The sequence below is a fragment of the Camelina sativa genome, chromosome 5, assembly GCF_030686135.1.
Source record: "Camelina sativa cultivar CO46 ecotype springtype chromosome 5, ASM3068613v1".
NCBI lineage: Eukaryota > Viridiplantae > Streptophyta > Magnoliopsida > Brassicales > Brassicaceae > Camelina > Camelina sativa.
Window position 1 is genome coordinate 41261615 of NC_141884.1, and position 17991 is coordinate 41279605.

General features: G+C 34.7%; 3 protein-coding genes and 1 long non-coding RNA gene across 7 annotated transcripts; 2 read left to right on the forward strand and 2 right to left on the reverse strand.

Moving 5' to 3' along the window:
- The first annotated feature begins 2922 nt into the window (after nt 1-2922).
- Nucleotides 2923-5182, forward strand: LOC104788582 (uncharacterized). The gene is made up of 3 exons (XM_087452505.1): nt 2923-3233; nt 3341-3795; nt 3899-5182. The coding sequence occupies exons 1-3, from the start codon at nt 3174-3176 to the stop codon at nt 5082-5084; spliced, it is 1701 nt and encodes a 566-aa protein (XP_087308631.1). The 5' UTR covers nt 2923-3173; the 3' UTR covers nt 5085-5182.
- A 1950-nt stretch (nt 5183-7132) lies between these two features.
- LOC104788583 (uncharacterized) lies at nt 7133-8411 on the reverse strand. Of its 4 annotated transcripts, none has more exons than XR_015598013.1 (4): nt 8277-8411; nt 7929-8075; nt 7634-7757; nt 7133-7389 (listed from the first exon to the last, which is right to left on the reverse strand). It is a non-coding gene; the product is annotated as an uncharacterized LOC104788583 (long non-coding RNA). The 4 variants fall into 4 exon arrangements; XR_768436.3 differs by having other exon boundaries at nt 7916-8075; XR_768438.3 differs by having other exon boundaries at nt 7133-7392; nt 7916-8075.
- Nucleotides 8412-13911: 5500 nt separating this feature from the next.
- Nucleotides 13912-15049, forward strand: LOC109125370 (uncharacterized). Its single transcript, XM_087452508.1, has 3 exons — nt 13912-14268; nt 14354-14573; nt 14675-15049. Exons 1-3 carry the CDS (start codon nt 14063-14065, stop codon nt 14888-14890), a joined length of 642 nt encoding a protein of 213 aa, XP_087308634.1. The 5' UTR covers nt 13912-14062; the 3' UTR covers nt 14891-15049.
- LOC147945057 (phospholipase A1 PLIP3, chloroplastic-like) lies at nt 15028-17701 on the reverse strand. The gene is made up of 4 exons (XM_087452506.1): nt 16765-17701; nt 16257-16673; nt 15698-16177; nt 15028-15597 (listed from the first exon to the last, which is right to left on the reverse strand). The coding sequence occupies exons 1-4, from the start codon at nt 17332-17334 to the stop codon at nt 15088-15090; spliced, it is 1977 nt and encodes a 658-aa protein (XP_087308632.1). The 5' UTR covers nt 17335-17701; the 3' UTR covers nt 15028-15087.
- Nucleotides 17702-17991: the final 290 nt, after the last annotated feature.

Genomic DNA, 17991 nt, shown 5'->3' on the forward strand with positions numbered 1-17991 from the left:
TTTTGAAACGCTCAAGTCGCAACACAATAAGGCTAATAGATTAGATTTTGTGACGACTCAAGTATTACTACTGTCTATGGAATATGTATGGTTTTTAACAATTTTTTTTTTCTTTAACAAAATATTCATTAGGGTGCAACTTTCCCTTTTTTATTACATCTTTTTCAGAATTTATCCTTTGGATTGATTCTTTTCCACGTGACCCAAAGTTAAAAACAATAAACAGTTTTTGAAAGGCATTATTTTCTATTAAAAAATATTCTTTGGATCGATACTTTGTTACAAATCTTGCTGTTTCTTTTTTTTTATTATTCGCCACTTTTCAGCAAAGCACAGCCGAGCTAGAGACTGGTTCTCTTTCCCATAGAATATATGAACATATGAAGATGTGACCAAACGAATAATTTGATTTTTTTAAGTTTCTGCTCGAATGGGAAAATCCAAAATATAAAGATCGGCTCTCGGTTAAATTTTTGACTACTGATCGTCGTGGTGAAAAAGAAGAGATAAAATTCACAAAGAAGTCCGTAGTATTAAGTTGGTTTTTGGGATAAAGGGAAGCACATGGATCACTCATTCCCACGTGATATCTAAGCCAAGAACACGTGCCTTCCTCTGATCTATCTGACTTTTTATTTGATTGGTTTCAGTTTTTGTTCAAAACCCAAAGCTTTTGGATCCAAAAGAGGTCTCTATCGTATGAATTTGAGCAAAACTAGATGATTGGTTTAATCTCCCAACGCAATATTCTCTATTTTCTACTCGAAGTCATATATTTCAAATTAGTAATGACGTTTAAAAACTATACAACTAGTGGATGAGTTTTTTGATAATACTAGATTCTTATCTTAATGTTTGCGCCAAACTTTGACACTCATTTGGTTCTATATAAAACCCATGTCTCGGTAAAAGTCACCATAGAGATAGAGTCATATAACATAGACAATGCAATCATACGTCCTGCAATGTCGAAAGTTTCATATATAAATCTTATTTTTGGCTCTTAATACAGATACTTGTATATATGACTACAGATAGCAGAATATACTAACGTGTATATATGAAAACATGAGAGGGTAGGTACATGTTATACTACTATCATATATTCATATATGCGAAATGTATTTTAAAATAAACAGTATCGTTAAGTATGGTATATATACGCCGTCATGGTATGTATGACACTTAAGATGCTAACATGTTTATAGAATGGGGACAGTAGCCCTTTAAGTAGACCCACACTTTTTTAACTTACACTAGTTAACTACCAAAAATTAACACGTAATCGTCTTTCTAGCGTTTGTTAACCCAAAGCCATCCTGGCACAGTTGTCCCAACCAATGGCACCGTGTGTCGTATCATCCAATTAGCATCTATTTAATATGCTTAGACGATCTTTTATAGTATATAGTATTATTACTACTACACATAATTCTCATCTGACATTTATCTCTACTTCTCAACTAGTTCAATTTCGTACGAAAATTCAAAAACAAGAGATCATATTATATGCAAACAAGTAGAACTTGGGTTTCTAAACATATACAAAATCATCTATTATATATAAAAAATCATATAAGTTTATTATAATTTCTGTATTTATTAGGAAAATATATGATTTTGAGGGAAAACTGTATTTAAAAAAACTTTATTTGTTTGTTTCTTTATATAAGTGTGAATAGAAAAATGAAATACATAATGAAAGGTCGATATTATAATTCCGAATGATTAACTAACTATATATAAGGCTAATAAATTGGAGCCAATACACACATACATTGCCTATAAGTCCAAAAAAAAAAAAATGTAGAAGGAAGTTGTACCTATAATATAATCATTTTTTTTTCTGAGTTGCATTATTATTATTATTGCTGCTGTTATATTCAGTTCCCAATCATAATGGCTAACCGTCCCTTGCTATATATTTTTTTTTTGTTTATTCAAAGAATCCTATGAAATTAAAGGTTGGATATTTACCTTATTATTATTATTATTTATTTTTTTTTTTTTAAATTCAGACCTTGCTATACATCTTGACTTGACTGACATTGCATTTATTTGAGACCATACTAAATTCTACTACATGCTTTGCAATGGCATGCTATTTTCTGTGAAACATTAATCACACAAGACGTGACCCGATTAAATTAGTTACGTAATATCACGACGGTATAAGATTGGAAAAAGCTAAAATATCCATCTTGTATATCTTTAGAAATAATTGAAACTCGTGTGTAAAATTCATCACGACTATGGAATTCTTGGCATGGCCAAACATCTAATTATAATCATTCTAATTTTTTCATTTTTTTGGCAAAGAATAATAGCTATAGAACCTAATGAAGAAAATAAAAGCTAAGGTATATAGTAAGAAATAATTGAACATGATTACTCAAGAGATGGGTGATAAAATAATGCAATCATTCGTCACGCAATGACGATTTCAGAATATGACAAAATCACAATGATGTATATATATATAAATCACAGAGTTTACTATTTTAATCAAATGTTGTTAAAGTTCTCCGTAATCTTTGTTTTATCGGTAAAAATATCTCACTTTATATATATATATTTTTAGAAAAACTTGATGTTAACATGACACAAATTACTATACTGATTGAGATTTACTATAAATCTACAAATCCAAAACCTTGATTGAGGTTACTCAGTAGATATAACTCAGCGTTCAGCCTACATTGAGAAATAGGATTACAAGTGTATATATTTAGAAAAAGTATATTCATCATGAAGAGTAATTACAAGAGATTCGGAGATAAACACGAGGATTAGCCATAATAAGATAACGAGTAATTAGAAGAGATATGATTCTAAGACACGGGATTGATAGATAAAAAACTTAAAAAAGGGTTTTTATTAGGCAAGAGAATATATATCAAATAAAACAGAGAATAAATATAAAAGCAGAAGTGGTGCCAGCTATTATGTTGAAGGATCAAAACTTTTCTCTCAGGTCAAAGCTGTCATCGCTCCCTCTCTCTCTCTCTTTCTTTCCTATACTGCTCTGTTTCCATATCTCTCTCTCTCTCTCTCTGTCTTTATAAAACACTTTGCTCTCTTTCTTCTCTCAAATCTTGGAGGAGAAGAAGCAAAGAATTTTGGGGGAAAGAGTGAAACACATAAAAAGTTAACATTCTAGTCCCTTTGCAACAATGGCGGTTTATTCTGAACTCAACGGCGAGAAGAAGCATTGGTGGTTCACTCACAAGAAGGTAAAACAAAACCCTCCAAATCACTTGATCTTTCTTCTAGATCGATCATTCATTCATTCAAAAGAGACTTAAAACTTTTTTTTTTTGTTTTCAAAAAAATCTTGCAGCTAGTTGATAAGTACATTAAGGACGCAAGGTCTTTAATAGAGAGTGAGGAGCAAAACGACGTTGCTTCAGCCCTTCATTTACTAGACGCTGCGTTATCGATATCGCCGCGTTCTGAAATCGCGTTAGAGCTTAAAGCTAGATCTTTGCTTTTTCTTCGTCGCTTCAAGGATGTTGTTGATATGCTTCAAGATTATATTCCAAGCCTCAAGCTAGCCATGATGAACAACAACGAGGAATCTGATGGATCATACGACGGCTCTTCCTCTTCCTCCTCCTCCTCCTCCTCCTCCTCCTCCTCCTCCTCCTCCTCCTCCTCCTCTCAGCTCTCCCGGAAACTTCTCTCCGACTCACCTCCTCGCCGTGACTCCTCCTTTAAGTGTTTCTCTGTTTCTGACTTGAAAAAGAAACTCATGGCTGGGATTTCTAAAAACCGCGATAAAGATAAACAATGGAGGTAAATTAATTTACTTTCCTTTTTCAGTAACTTTTTATTTTTAGAAAGATTACAGTTTTGATTGAAATTGTAATTAATTAATTAATTTTGTTGGAATTTGCAGATACGTTGTGTTAGGACAAGCTTGTTGCCACCTAGGATTAATGGAGGACGCAATGGTTCTTCTTCAAACCGGAAAACGTCTAGCAACCGCCGAGTTCCGCCGTCAGAGTGTTAGCTGGTCCGATGATAGCGTCTCTATCCTCCTCTCCGAATCACCATCGTCGTCCTCTTATGCTTACCCTCCACGCAAACTCTCCGAATGCGAGACCGTCACTAACCTTCTCGCCCACACAAAAAATCTCCTCCGTCGTCGCGCCGCCGGGTTCGCCGCTTTTGACGCCGGACTTTTCTCCGACTCGATACGTCACTTCTCCAAAATCATCGACGGTCGTCGTCGTCCTGCGCCGCAAGGATTCCTCGCCGACTGCTATATGCACCGCGCCGCCGCTTATAAATCCGCCGGAAAAATCGCGGAAGCCATCGCGGATTGTAACAAAACCTTAGCTCTGGAGCCGTCGTGCATCCACGCGTTGGAGACAAGAGCCGCTCTTTTGGAGACAGTTCGGTGTCTTCCAGATTCACTACACGACTTAGAGCACTTGAAGATACTCTACAACACTATCTTACGTGACCGGAAACTTCCCGGACCACCGTGGAAACGACACAATGTGAAATACAGAGAGATCCCTGGGAAACTATGCGTGTTGACTACGAAATCGAAGAAACTCAAAGCCAAAATCGCCAACGGTGAAATCGGAAACGTCGATTTTTACGGATTGATCGGAGTTAGACGCGGCTGTACCAGATCGGAGCTTGATCGAGCCAACCTCTTGCTCTGTCTCAGGCATAAACCTGACAAGGCTTTAGCATTCATCGAACGTTGCGATTTCTTCGACCAGAACGAGATTAGTTGCGTTAAAGATCGAGCAAAGATGTCTTCTTTGTTGCTTTACCGATTGATTCAGAGAGGTTACTCATTTTTGACGGCGGCGATAGCAGAGGAGGAACAGAGGACGAAGATGGTTGCGTTGACTCAAACCCAAACGTCAACGAAAACGGTTGAAGAACACGAGCCGGTTGAAAAATCCGGTTCAATTAAGAAAACCGGTTTTGCAGAAATTAAACCGGGAAATTCAAACGCGTATCAAGGAGTTTTCTGCCGAGATCTTGCGGCTGTGGGGAGTTTGTTATCTCGAACCGGTTTTAACCAACCGATTCCAATTAAATACGATGCAATCAGTTGTTAACCGGGAGAATTTTTTTGATTGTATATATATGTAAGATTTTTAAAAAATTCCACTTTACGATTTTTTTTTTTTTAATGTCACTTTAAAATATTCGTCTCTTTTTTAATTTCTCCAATATCTTCTCTTTTATTTATTTCTGTGCGGAAAAAATGCTTTACTTGTCGAATATAAAATCAAAGTAGTGTGAGGTTAAAATTAGGACCAAGTTTTCCATTGCAAGTGTGACACATACCATATGAATACAGATCGGATAATTTAATACTATTTGAAACCGGGTGATACTCTTAGATTTGTACGATTAAAATGGATAAACGAGTCTGACACGAGAAATTATATTAGTTAGACGAATCCTATCTACAAAGTTTGGCTGCCATTTAATGGCATTGGTAACGGATTAATCAGTAAGATTAATTTCTTTAAAAAAACATGATGTTGTATTTTTTATAATTTGGTAGATTTTTATTCGTTTGTCAACTGGTGGATTTAATTCTCAGAATCTTGACCAAGTTTCGAAGTTTTAGTTAGGTTTTTGGTCAAGCATTCTACTATTCCATACTAAAAATTTAAAAATAGGAGCGAAATTTATAAAAAATCTTACTACAACTATGCAATTATTTTGAACACCACAGGCAGAGGGAAGGAATTACATATTAGTATTTTTTGTTTTATCCAAGAAATGCAACAGGGAATACTATGCAACCTACTCACATTAAATTAACATCACCATCAGTCTCTTGGTCTTGTATATATATATATATAGAATACTTATTTTGACTATAAGAAGTCCATGTACATATTTGGTGTTGTAATATGTAAAAGTGAAAGAGTTTTATTTTATTTTTTGGGAACAAATCTGTAAAGTATATATATGTATGTACTCTTGCTGTACGAGAGAGCAGGATTTGATAAATTAACTTACGAAATAAAATTATTAGCTTGGGTTGGGCGAATGTGGTCGAGCTAAAGAAAGATATACATGATGGGAAAAATAATAAAGTTGAGGGAGTAAAAGATAAAAAATAAAAAAGAGCACGTGATGTATAGGATGTTGGAGACATTGGAAAGAGGATCAGTCGTGGCCAGGTATCTGTATATGATGATGTCAGTGTGTAATCCATGTGAGGCTTATCATGTCTACTTATTACACTTATATTTTAAATCTTTTGTACTAATAATAATACTATTATATATATCGTATTTGAATTTTGTGTGTAAACAGATATTTTTAAATACAGCAGTAGATGGAAAAAGTAAGAATAACATAAAGGACAGTAAGGTACTCGACTTTGGTCAGAAGAACACAGATGGGGTTTTATTTTTATTTTTCCATGATAAGTTTTCGCATCTCGAGCCAACAAAAACAAAGCTCGTATTATATCCTACAAAATATATAATGTTTAGTTTTTAGTGGAGGACAGAAATTAGATCGAGTTTTCAGAACTCAATTGTACCTTACAAGTTACAACTTACAAGCAAAAGATGTTGGAACCTGTCATAGTCCATCCAACAGGCAACAACCACTACTGAGTACGTATTTGAATACCATCTTGAATATTTAAAATGTGATTTGAGAACGGCATTTTTTTAAAAAATGGTATGGCCTGATGGCCAAAAACATGATGTTTCGAACAGTGACGATTATACGTTTTCAGCCAAAAATAATATCTATCTAATACTACTATACTTAGTACTATGGACTACTACTAGTAGTACTGTAAAAAGATGATTCCGTAGCATCTACTTACAACTAATGTTCCACGGCGTGCATAAGTTTTGAAAAAAACACAAAAGTATCGTTTTCTCTTATTAATAATTTACATGATCATGAATTAATTAAATCTTTGAAATGTTAATAGAGATAGTTTAATATTATTACTATTCACAGTCCCATTTTTTATTTTAATAGTCAATGAATTCTCATGATATAAATGTTTTCTTGTTTATGTTTATATTATCTTGTCTTATTTATGATTGGTTGAACTTTTAAAAAGTAGATACATTATTAGTTAAGTAGAACATTCTATATTTTGAAACAGAGGAAATAGGAGTGTCCAAAATTTTATGAATCGTGTATATTTAGATTTTTACTCATAACGATGAGATTGTTGTTGTTACTACCATGGCTAAGGTGAACCAGGGGACCTTTTAAATGCTTCAGAAATAAATTATTCAAAGAAGGTCCAAAAATGGGACAACTTCCTTTGTACATGAACCAAAAAATTAAGTGTTCAATGTTGAATGTTTGAGGTGTCTCTGCCACTTGCGAGCCGGGTCCGAGTCAAAATTATCTTTCTTAACAAGAAACCTGCTAGAATAATTTGTCGGAGAAACTGTCATTATATGTTTCAACGTAAAAAAACCAAAAAGCTGTTTAAATCCGTACCGTAACATATTTTGGGAACCTTCTTCCCCAATTGGGATCAATTTTAACCACAAGCTTGGGATCGTAGAGTTTTAAAAAAATATCACAAAAAAATAAACGACCTTAAGAATATTTCAAAAGGAGATCACGAGTGTATCAAAGCAATAATAAGAGAGATAAAATTTACCTTTGAACATCTATACATATAATAACTGAGGATAATGGCGGTGAATCTGGCCTAGTCAGTCACAGCTAGAATGGAATTTTATCCGGCTGTGAAATGTTTTCTCTGTTTCTTCTCGTCTCCTTACCTGTAAATTGTAATTGTATTTAGACGTCAGAAAATTTTCAAAGACTTCAAACTATCTATTTTTTTTCATTATGAACCCAGTTTTCAATATCAACAAATAACCGGACAATAGGCTTTAATAAAATACAAACAAAATAAAGGGACAAAACATCAACTTACTAATTTAATTCACCTTTGGTTCTTGATTACGACGATGCGTATCACGCCAGAAATTTATCTGCACTTTTTTTTCATTCTCTGTTTTTTCTTTTCTCCAGCGTTTGTTGCAGTTGGTATATATGACGAGCCTTTGAGTTCTGGCTATATCCTTGCAGAGAACCTGCAAAAAGAAAAAACAGAGGAAGACAATGAGTTTAGACAAAACTTTTATGATGCATAGAATTGAAACTAGTCATGTTTTAGTGTGAAAAAAGAGAGCACGTTTTAATAATACATGGTTCATAGAAACATTAAATAACAAATGCTTTGAGATTATTACATGGTTCATATAAAAATAGAGAAAACATCTAATAACTCTTACCATATCTTGAAGCAGAGTTTGACTCTCTCTTTCTATTTCTTTAACCAATGAAAAAATGAGAAGCTTTTGTTTGTCTACGAGAATGGTAAAGCGATAATACAGAAGAAGTAAGAGAACAAGAAGAAATAATTTTGTGAAGTAAGTTTATGGGCACGACTCACTTATATAGGCAGCTTGGCTTTGGTTCTTTCAACGGCTACTTTTTTTTTACTAACGTCTATATTTGTTACCGTTGTAATATATGTGAGTCTCAATATATGTTACCGTTTGCAAGTGACTTGACACCTACAGTAAAAGTGAATAATTATACATATCCCAATAAAAGAACGTTCACAATAGGCCTAAACGGCTATTTTTCTAATGTCTATATTTGTTACCGTTGTGAAATTTGAGTCTCAAATATATTACCGTTTGATGTCAGTGACTTGACACTTAACAGTAAAAACAGTTAACAGTAAAAACAGTTAACAGTAAAACGTTCGCAATAGGCCCAAACGGCTATTTTGTTTCTAACGTCTATATTATTTTACCGCTGTGAAATTTGAGTCTCTCTCGGTTTGTGAATGAATTTGACGCACCTACGTTAAAAATTACAGGAGTGTTCACAGAGGCCCCAATGTGAAAAGTCAACAATCTCATGAAGAACAGCTATAAAAACAGAAGTAATAAAAGGCCGAATACAGAAGAAGCCCATTAGATCAAATGGAGGCCCAAATTTATTTTATAGCTAATCACATTTTTTAACATCGGATCACATCGATTTAAAATTTTAATAATTTTTCTTTTTCCGTAGCATCTACTTACAAGGGCTTACAACTAATGTTCCACGGCGTGGATTGTCATAAGTTTTGAAAAAAAACAAAAGTATCGTTTTCTTATAACAATTTACATGATCATGAATTAATTAAAATCTTCTAACTAACAATATTTACTGTTCCTGATCCATTCTGTTTATTAGGCCTACTGTTTACAGCCAAAGGAAGATTATTTATTCTGTTTTTCAAAAAGGACGTAAACTTTGGATAATGAACCTTAAGTCTTGGAAACGCTTAGTGAGCTCTTTCGTGCACATTATAAGCAGACAGCTTCACCTTAGGGCATCATTAGTGGAATAACGGCCGAACATTTCTCAAAAAGATTAAATTTTTTTTTTTTTAACAAATCATTATTATTTATTTATTTTTTAATAGTTGTTCCATTGATTTTTTTTTTTTTTAACAAATCATTATTATTTATTTATTTTTTAATAGTTGTTCCATTGAGCAAACAACACCTGTCATATGTGATATGAGAATCGCTTCTCAAGTTACCATGGGAAGAAACTGTTTTCCTATTTTTTTTCTTCTCTCTTCCTTTTATTATTTTTTATTAAGAGAATTTGTAAGAGTATCGCCCACTAAAGATGGTCTTAATTAATTAGTAGTGTATTAAACTCATCATATTATCTCTCTCTCTTCTAGTGAGCAAAAGATATTACTGTTACCAAACGGTAACAAGACAGTAATACAGTAATTATATCTTGTTACCGTTGTGATGGTGTATATAAATTACATAAATAAGAAAAAAGGAAATAGCATTTTTCTTATTGAGCAAACAACACCTGTCATATGTGATATGAGAATCACTTCTTAAATTACCATGGGAAGAAACTGTTTTCCTATTTTTTTTCTTTTCTCTTCCTTTTATTATTTTTTATTAAGAGAATTTGTAAGAGTATCGCCCACTAAAGATGGTCTTAATTAATTAGTAGTGTATTAAACTCATCATATTATCTCTCTCTCTCCTAGTGAGCAAAATATATTACTGTTACCAAACGGTAACAAGACAATAATACAGTAATTATATCTTGTTACCGTTGTGATGGTGTATATAAATTACATAAATAAGAAAAAAGGAAATAACATTTTTCTTATTGAGCAAACAACACCTGTCATATGTGATATGAGAATCACTTCTTAAGTTACCATGGGAAGAAACTGTTTTCCTATTTTTTTCTTTTCTCTTCCTTTTATTATTTTTTATTAAGAGAATTTGTAAGAGTATCGCCCACTAAAGATGGTCTTAATTAATTAGTAGTGTATTAAACTCATCATATTATCTCTCTCTCCTAGTGAGCAAAATATATTACTGTTACCAAACGGTAACAAGACAGTAATACAGTAATTATATCTTGTTACCGTTGTGATGGTGTATATAAATTACATAAATAAGAAAAAAGGAAATAACAAGAAGCGAAATCTCTTTAATTTCCTTGAAATAAGTTATGACCGTTGTGATTAATATCAATTCCCTTTTCTTTTGAAACTCTTAATTTTGTAATTGCTCTCTCTCTCCCAACAACGCTTCTTATTCATTCTCCCTTTTCTTGAGAGAGAATGGAATAAAAAAAACTCTGTGTTTCTCCCTTCTTCTTCAAAACCCTAAACCAAAAATAAGTTTTTCATCTATATTTTTTAAAGAGTATGTACCTGATGATGATCATCGGAATTCTCCGTCTCTATCCAATCCAAAGTAGACATCAATCATTGAAGTATATATGAAAAGAAAAGCCGATCACTGATGATCAGATCGATCTCTGTAATGATCTCCATCCATCTGCCGAGTCATCACACCGGGTTAGTGATTTTACTCTTTTTTATATTTTAAATACGCTCTTCTAAGAAACAGAATGGTGATTTGAATACAAACCATGGGTGGATTTAGTTTATGTTTATATTATTAGGTCGACAACTTCTGCTGGATTGGTCTTGGTTTGGTGAATCTTTTGTTGTTTGTTTTCTATGTACAATTTCGAGTTATGACTTACCGGCTGCTTCCATCTGCTGGATTGATTTTGTTTGTGTGTGTATGCATGTATGTGTAGAGTTTATTGTCAATGCTGGTGAGATGCATCATGCATGATGACACACTGAGAACCTTACTCGTAAGTTTACCTCTCTAATCTTTTCCTTTACTAATGGTAGTCTCAGGCTTTGTAATGTGGGAATATGCATTAATGCATATGAGTCTTTAATGGTTTTAGTTAGACGATTTTTTTTTTTTGTGTTGATATGTGTATTTTGTGGATGGTACAGCTTCTTCATGTATCGATTTGTGAATCCAGATGAACGAGTGTCCACTGAGCTAAAGAAAGCCATTTTGCAAGCCCCAACATATAAGCCGATGATGATCATCCCATCTCTACAATGCTATGGCCTATATATGCTCTCAGGTTATATGTCTCTCTCTTCTTTTTCTTTTAATTATTATCTTACTCATTCCTTGATGAGCAGTTAGTGAGACTCAACTTTCCTTTTTTCCAGTTTGGTGGCTTCAGTTTTGGTGTAGAGGTTCTTGAGCAATTACGTCACCGGTACGGTTCGGCTATCTTCTAGGAGGTTTGTAGGTATACACTTTTTTTTACCTCTTTCTCAAATTAAGAATTGATTTTGATTTTTAATTAAAACTAAATTTATATAGTTTTTCAACCATTTTCTAAGAAACCGTTTTTAGAAAGAGCTTCTTTTGAATAAAAACATGTTTTCAAATTTAAGTGATTAATTTATAAAGATATGTTGAAAACAAATCGAATCTCGCATCCCGTCCCTTCCCATGGGTCCGTAAGTTTTGGTGTTATAGGTTCAACATGTTTATACGTATTTAAAATTAATTACTTAAGATTTTTCTTTGTTGATTTTTAATAAATTGTTTTAAAAGAGATTTTCTTTAATATATAGTATTTTTAAACTTAAGTGTAAAATTTAAATACGTTGAGACAAACCGGATTTCACATCCCGTCCCATCTTACGGGTCCGTAAGTTTTGGTGTCGTAAGTTCAACATGTCTATATGTATTTTAAATTTATCATCTAAGATTTTTTAATTAATCGTTTTGAAAAGAGACTTTTTCAAGTTTAGTATATAATTTAAAAATAAACGGACTTTATCATTTCTTTAATATATAATTATTTTCAAACTTAAGTGTAAAATTTAAATACGTTGAAACAAACCGAACTTCACATCCCGTCCCATCTTACGGACCGTAAGTTTTGGTGTCCTAAGTTCAACATATCTATATATATTATGAATTTATCACTTAAAATTTTTTAATTAATCGTTTTGAAAAGAGATTTTTTCAAGTTTAGTATATAAATTTAAAAATAAACCGGACTTTAGCATTTCTTTAATATATAATATATTTTCAAACTTAAGTGTAAAATTTAAATATGTTGAAACAAACCGAACTTTACATCCCGTCCCATCTTACGGGTCCGTAAGTTTTGGTGTCTTAAGTTCAACATGTCTATATGTATTATGAATTTATCACTTAAGATTTTTTAATTAATCGTTTTGAAAAGAGATTTTTTTCAAGTTTAGTATATAAATTTTTTTAAAAAACGGACTTTAGCATTTCTTTAATATATAATATATTTCCAAACTTAAGTGTAAAATTTAAATACGTTAAAACAAACCAAACTTCACATCCCGTCCCATCTTATGGTCCATAAGTTTGGGTGTCGTAAGTTCAACATGTCTATATGTATTATAATTTTATCACTTAATTAATCGTTTTGAAAAGAGATTTTTTTTTTCAAGTTTAGTATATAAATTTAAAAATAAACGAACTTTAACATTTATAATTTAAATATATTTCTAAGTAATTATAAAAGTGGTTAAAATATACGTCAGAAACTAATTGTATTTAGCATTTCATCTTTTTGGTATGTGAGTTTGGTGTCATAGCTAGATTTAACAAGTTTTCACTTATTATATATATTTTTTTTAACATTTAGCTAAGCGTTAAATTTATTATCAAAGTTTGATGTAGAAAATATTTTAAAACTAATGTAAACCGTTTTGACTTAACAAAAATCATTTTAAAAAATGGATGTTAAAGATTTTTAAAAGTGATAATAAATCGAGGACATAGTGTTTTTTTTTTTTTCAACCAAACATTAATAAATTAGAAAATAACTCCGAGATTGGTTGCCCAAACCGGAGGGAAAGAGTTTACAAATGAAATTTATGAATCTAAGGTCCTTGAAGACCGGGCTAAACAGTCTGCTCTCACGTTAGACTCACGAGGGATCCTGTCCAGAGTGAAGGAGGGGAAGGATGATCTGAGAATAGAAAAGTCCTCCAATAAAATCGAGAAGGCGGGCCAATAGTCGGGCTTCTGCACCATTGCGATCAACTCTGCACAATCCGTCTCAAAAGCTTGACAATCCACTCTCGCCGCCAACAACGACTCCATGGCCCAGATCAAGGCTTGCAGTTCCGCATGTAAGGGAGTAAGGCCACGTCTCTGACTCCGGGCTCCCAATAGAATCGTCAAATCATCCCCATTGCAAAACCACCACCCCAATTCCTGTAGAACATCCGAGCATTTCTATAAACCATCAATCTGACAACGAATAGAAGGCTTCCTAATTTCCACAGAATCCGGAGGATTCAGAAAGATTTGGCGTTTATAACGTTTTTAACGTTTCTTTGGTTTATCCTTATGATTAATTTTCTCGTAATGTAAATTTAATTACTTAAAAGCTAAGGGTTAATTTTATTATGACATGAATAAAACTTGAAAGTTAAATTACAGTGGAGTTGACATCTACAAAAGACTCTGCGCCAATAAAAGGCTCTTCCCTTGATAGATATGTACACGTCAAAAGGGGTAATTTAGTCAATGCAGATAATTACTACCTACCTAAAAACTCATTATTATTTGGCGTTAATAAAAAAAAAACGAGTCGGCGTCGTCGTCTTTTTAATCCTCAGCGAACAAAGAGCGATCGGAAAACATAATCGGCGATGGGTTGGTATACCAGTTTTATAGTAGCGGTGGCGTTCTTAGCCGTCGGAGTGATATTCTCGCCGGAGACATTCGGATCGCTTTCCAATGGAGAGAATTCAGCGAAGCTATCGATCTTCCTGAAGCTAGCTCATCTACTCAGTTTCTCTACAGCTTGGGGAGCTGCTCTCTGGGCTACCTTCATCGGTGGAATCATCATGTTCAAGTACGAAATCCTTTCTTCTTCTCTAATCGATTTCATCTCCTTCAAATTCTCCGTTTTTTTTTTTAATTTTAATTGATTGAATCAGGAATTTGCCGAGGCATCAGTTTGGTAATCTACAGAGCAAGATGTTTCCAGCTTACTTCACTTTGGTTGGTTCTTGCTGCGCGATTTCACTCTCTGCTTTTGGTTATTTGCATCCATGGAAGTCATCTTCTGCTGTCGAGAAGTATCAGCTAGGGTTCCTCCTTTCCGCTTTTGCTTTTAATCTCACCAATTTGTTCATCTTCACTCCCATGACCATCGATGTAAGTGATGATGATGATACACAAAACACTCCTCTAATTGCATATACAAGAAGAGATCCTTATGAACCAATTTTGGTCTTTTACTTTTGTGGTGTGTGTAGATGATGAAGCAAAGGCACAAAGTAGAGAGGGAAAACAACATTGGAGATGAAGTTGGCTGGTCCAAGAACAGAGAAAAGGCAAAGACTATCCCAAAGCTAGCTGCCATGAACAAGAAGTTTGGAATGATTCACGGCTTATCATCACTTGCTAACATCTTCTCCTTTGGTAGCCTTGCTATGCATTCTTGGTATCTCGCTGGCAAGTTGAATCTCTAGTTTCCTCATCTTCTTACAAACAAAGGTCTGATAACCTTTTTTATGCCCCTTGTAATGGAATAAATCTCTTGCGTTTCTTCACCATTCCCTTTGTAAGATTATGTCAATTGGACAAGAAGACTCCAAACACATTTCAGTGAAAGAAAAGAATTTGCTATATGTGTGATAGATTCAATTACAGAATAGGCCTAAGCTTTTCACTTGAAGAAACTAAAATGTGCTTGTGAATGGTGAAAGACAACACCATAGACATTCATAATTAACAATCTAATAGGGAGAAAGAAGATGATCACTAGTTGACTACTTCTTGATGCGACAAATCTTGTTATGAGTTTCAAAGAATCTCTCCCAGTATATATGATGTTTATAATGAAGAACTTGCGCCGCCAGTGATCCCGTTCGGCCTTTATCTGTTTCAGCTCCTTCCGAATCACATGTCTCAAGGCCTTCAGGTAAGAGCTCATGTCATGGTTTCTTTTGATTTTTCCTTCTGACCCGTAAGAACGACGATCACTGAGAATCTCTAAGGGGTGTGGCGAGTTAAAAAAGACAATCTTTGCAGCTCTTAGTCTTTTTTCTGTTTCGTCGGTGTTCTTAGATGCTAAGAGATAGAGACCACTTCCTGGAGGAAGCAGGGGGTGTGGTGGAGAGAATCTCTCGGATGGTTGCAGAATTAAAAGCTTCCCCATTGGCGAATACAGCAAATTCTGCAGATAAAGAAGAAGGCAAACAGTGTAAGCCAAGAAGAAACAACGATCTGAAGCAGACAAGTTGAGATGTTTGTTTTCTTCATATATATTATATTACCTGGTTATTCAGACAAGGATGGTTTCGAAAGTTTCCATTCAATGCCTTGAGAAGCTTAGCGGCTCGGTTAGGGTAATTGCAGGAGAATGCTCGGGGAACAATATCTCTATGCATAGAGATTCCGAGAAGATGACTCTTAGGGAGACCAAGTTTCTGAAGAAGCCTGTCGCCTCCACACATGATGCAAGGTGAACCAAAAGTGATGACTGGGAGCAGAGAAGAAGCCGGGACTTGACCTCGGATCAGAAGCATGAGGTTCACAAGCAGTGACAAGCTTCCTCCTAAAGAATGTCCACTAAACCTGAGAAAAGCACGGTTCTTGCCACGGGAACTAAGGTGGGCGTGAACTTCTGGTAACATGTGTTCGTATATGCCTTTTGCAGCTTCGTATATGCCTCTGTGAACAAGCACATCAAGCTCCTCAAATGGAACTGGCTCGAACAGAAGATTAGCTTGCCATGAGGCCAGTGAATCTGATCCCTGTAAAATATTGTTGAGTTCAGTCTTATCATCTTTTGGTAAATGAAAGACTCTGATCACACAAAGATCACAACATTACCTGAATAAAGAAGAACCTGGTGCCAGTTTTATCATCATCGCATACGAACCACTCACAAGGAGGTGAACGGTTTGATTTGAGATCATCTGCGACGGCCTGCTTAACTTCCTCTTTCGCTGCCACAACTGCAGTAACCGAATCAGCAGTGGCTAACAAAGAAGCTTCATTGTCATGACGTTTAGAGGATCCAAAAGGAAGCACAGACTTAGAATGGGAAAAGAGACGAGATGCAGCAGAAGCAGCAACTCTGTAAGCAACAGCTGGGTTAATAAGCTTCTTCTTCTCCTCCTCCTCCTCCTCCTCTTCCTCGCCATTATTGTTGTTGATGTTGTTCTCCTCAACTCTATTAAGACTCGTTCTCTTCTCAATGGAGGATGTCACGAATCTCAGTTTCTGATACTTCAACAGATTCTCAGGCTGTGTAACAAACAATGGAAAACTAAAGTCAGAGAAACACAAAAAAAATGTCAAATTCAGAAAACACAGAATTGAGAATTTAGGTTTCAACCTTGATTTTAGGGATTGAATAAGCCAAATTACCCAAAAAGGACAATTTGGCAAACATCTGTGCATCTTTAACCGGAATTTTACTTAACATCTCCGAGAACTCTTCTCTATCAAACTCCTTTTCGTCATCATCATCATCGATCATGCAGAAATCGCATTCTTCACATAAATCATCCTTATTCGTCTTCGATTCAGCAACTTCCTCTACCTCCTTGTCTTCTTCTTCACCGTTACAGCCACCGCCACCTGATCGTTGTCTCTTTCCATTCCAAATTGATCCAACCTCCAAAATCTTGAAAACCCAGTTTTCGTTTACGCTTGTATTCTCCTGTTTCTCCAACAAAACGGCGCCGTCGTCTCTAACCGTTCCCTTCTTCTCCTCCGCTCTCTTACCGATGATTCGAAGAAACTCAAGAGGACGACGCGATACCGTTTTCTTGAGCGGTAGAGATCCAGCCGTTGATTTGTCCTCCTCCTTCACAGAGCCTCCGATGGCGCGTATCAAAGAAGGTCCCACCGGAATCATCGGAGATACTCCTTGCACCGACATTTTTAAGAAAACACCTTCCATTAATTATTAACGAACACCAAAACCTTCTTCTTCTTTTTGTTTTATGTTACAGACCGTATATACATACGTATACGGACCGTATTAACACCGGAGTTAACGTGCAAGTTTGGATGAAAATAATAATAAGATGCCGTCGTTTTGGGTCTTTTTCTCAGTCTCCTCGCCCGATCAATCTCTCCTTTGATTGTGAGACTGAGATGTCTCTATCTCTCAACGTGTTAAATAAATAGTAGTAGATGTAGAGAAAGCAGGTGAACGGTGAACCAACATTAACACGCCTTAATGGATGCGCGTATCAATTTCTGAAAATAAAATTACTACTATTTCTCTGGAATGTTAATCTTTGCTGAATTAATTTTAGGGTTATATTATAAAGTTTCCCAAATTTTTAGTACTTTTAAAGAGCTTTTTCTAGGTGGAGGAGATACCAAGAGGACACGTGGAAGATGACAAAGCGCCTAAAGAAACTTGTTTAGTCTCCCACGTTTCTTGGAACAAATCTAGATATTGTTGGGACTTTCAGTTTCATCACAACAACTCAAACCTAACTTCACCCCCTAATTAATATTAAAGATACTAGTATAATTTTATGATCAATCTACCTTTTAAACTGATCCTTTGTGTTGTGTTTTGTTGTGTCCAAAAAGGCTGTGTAGC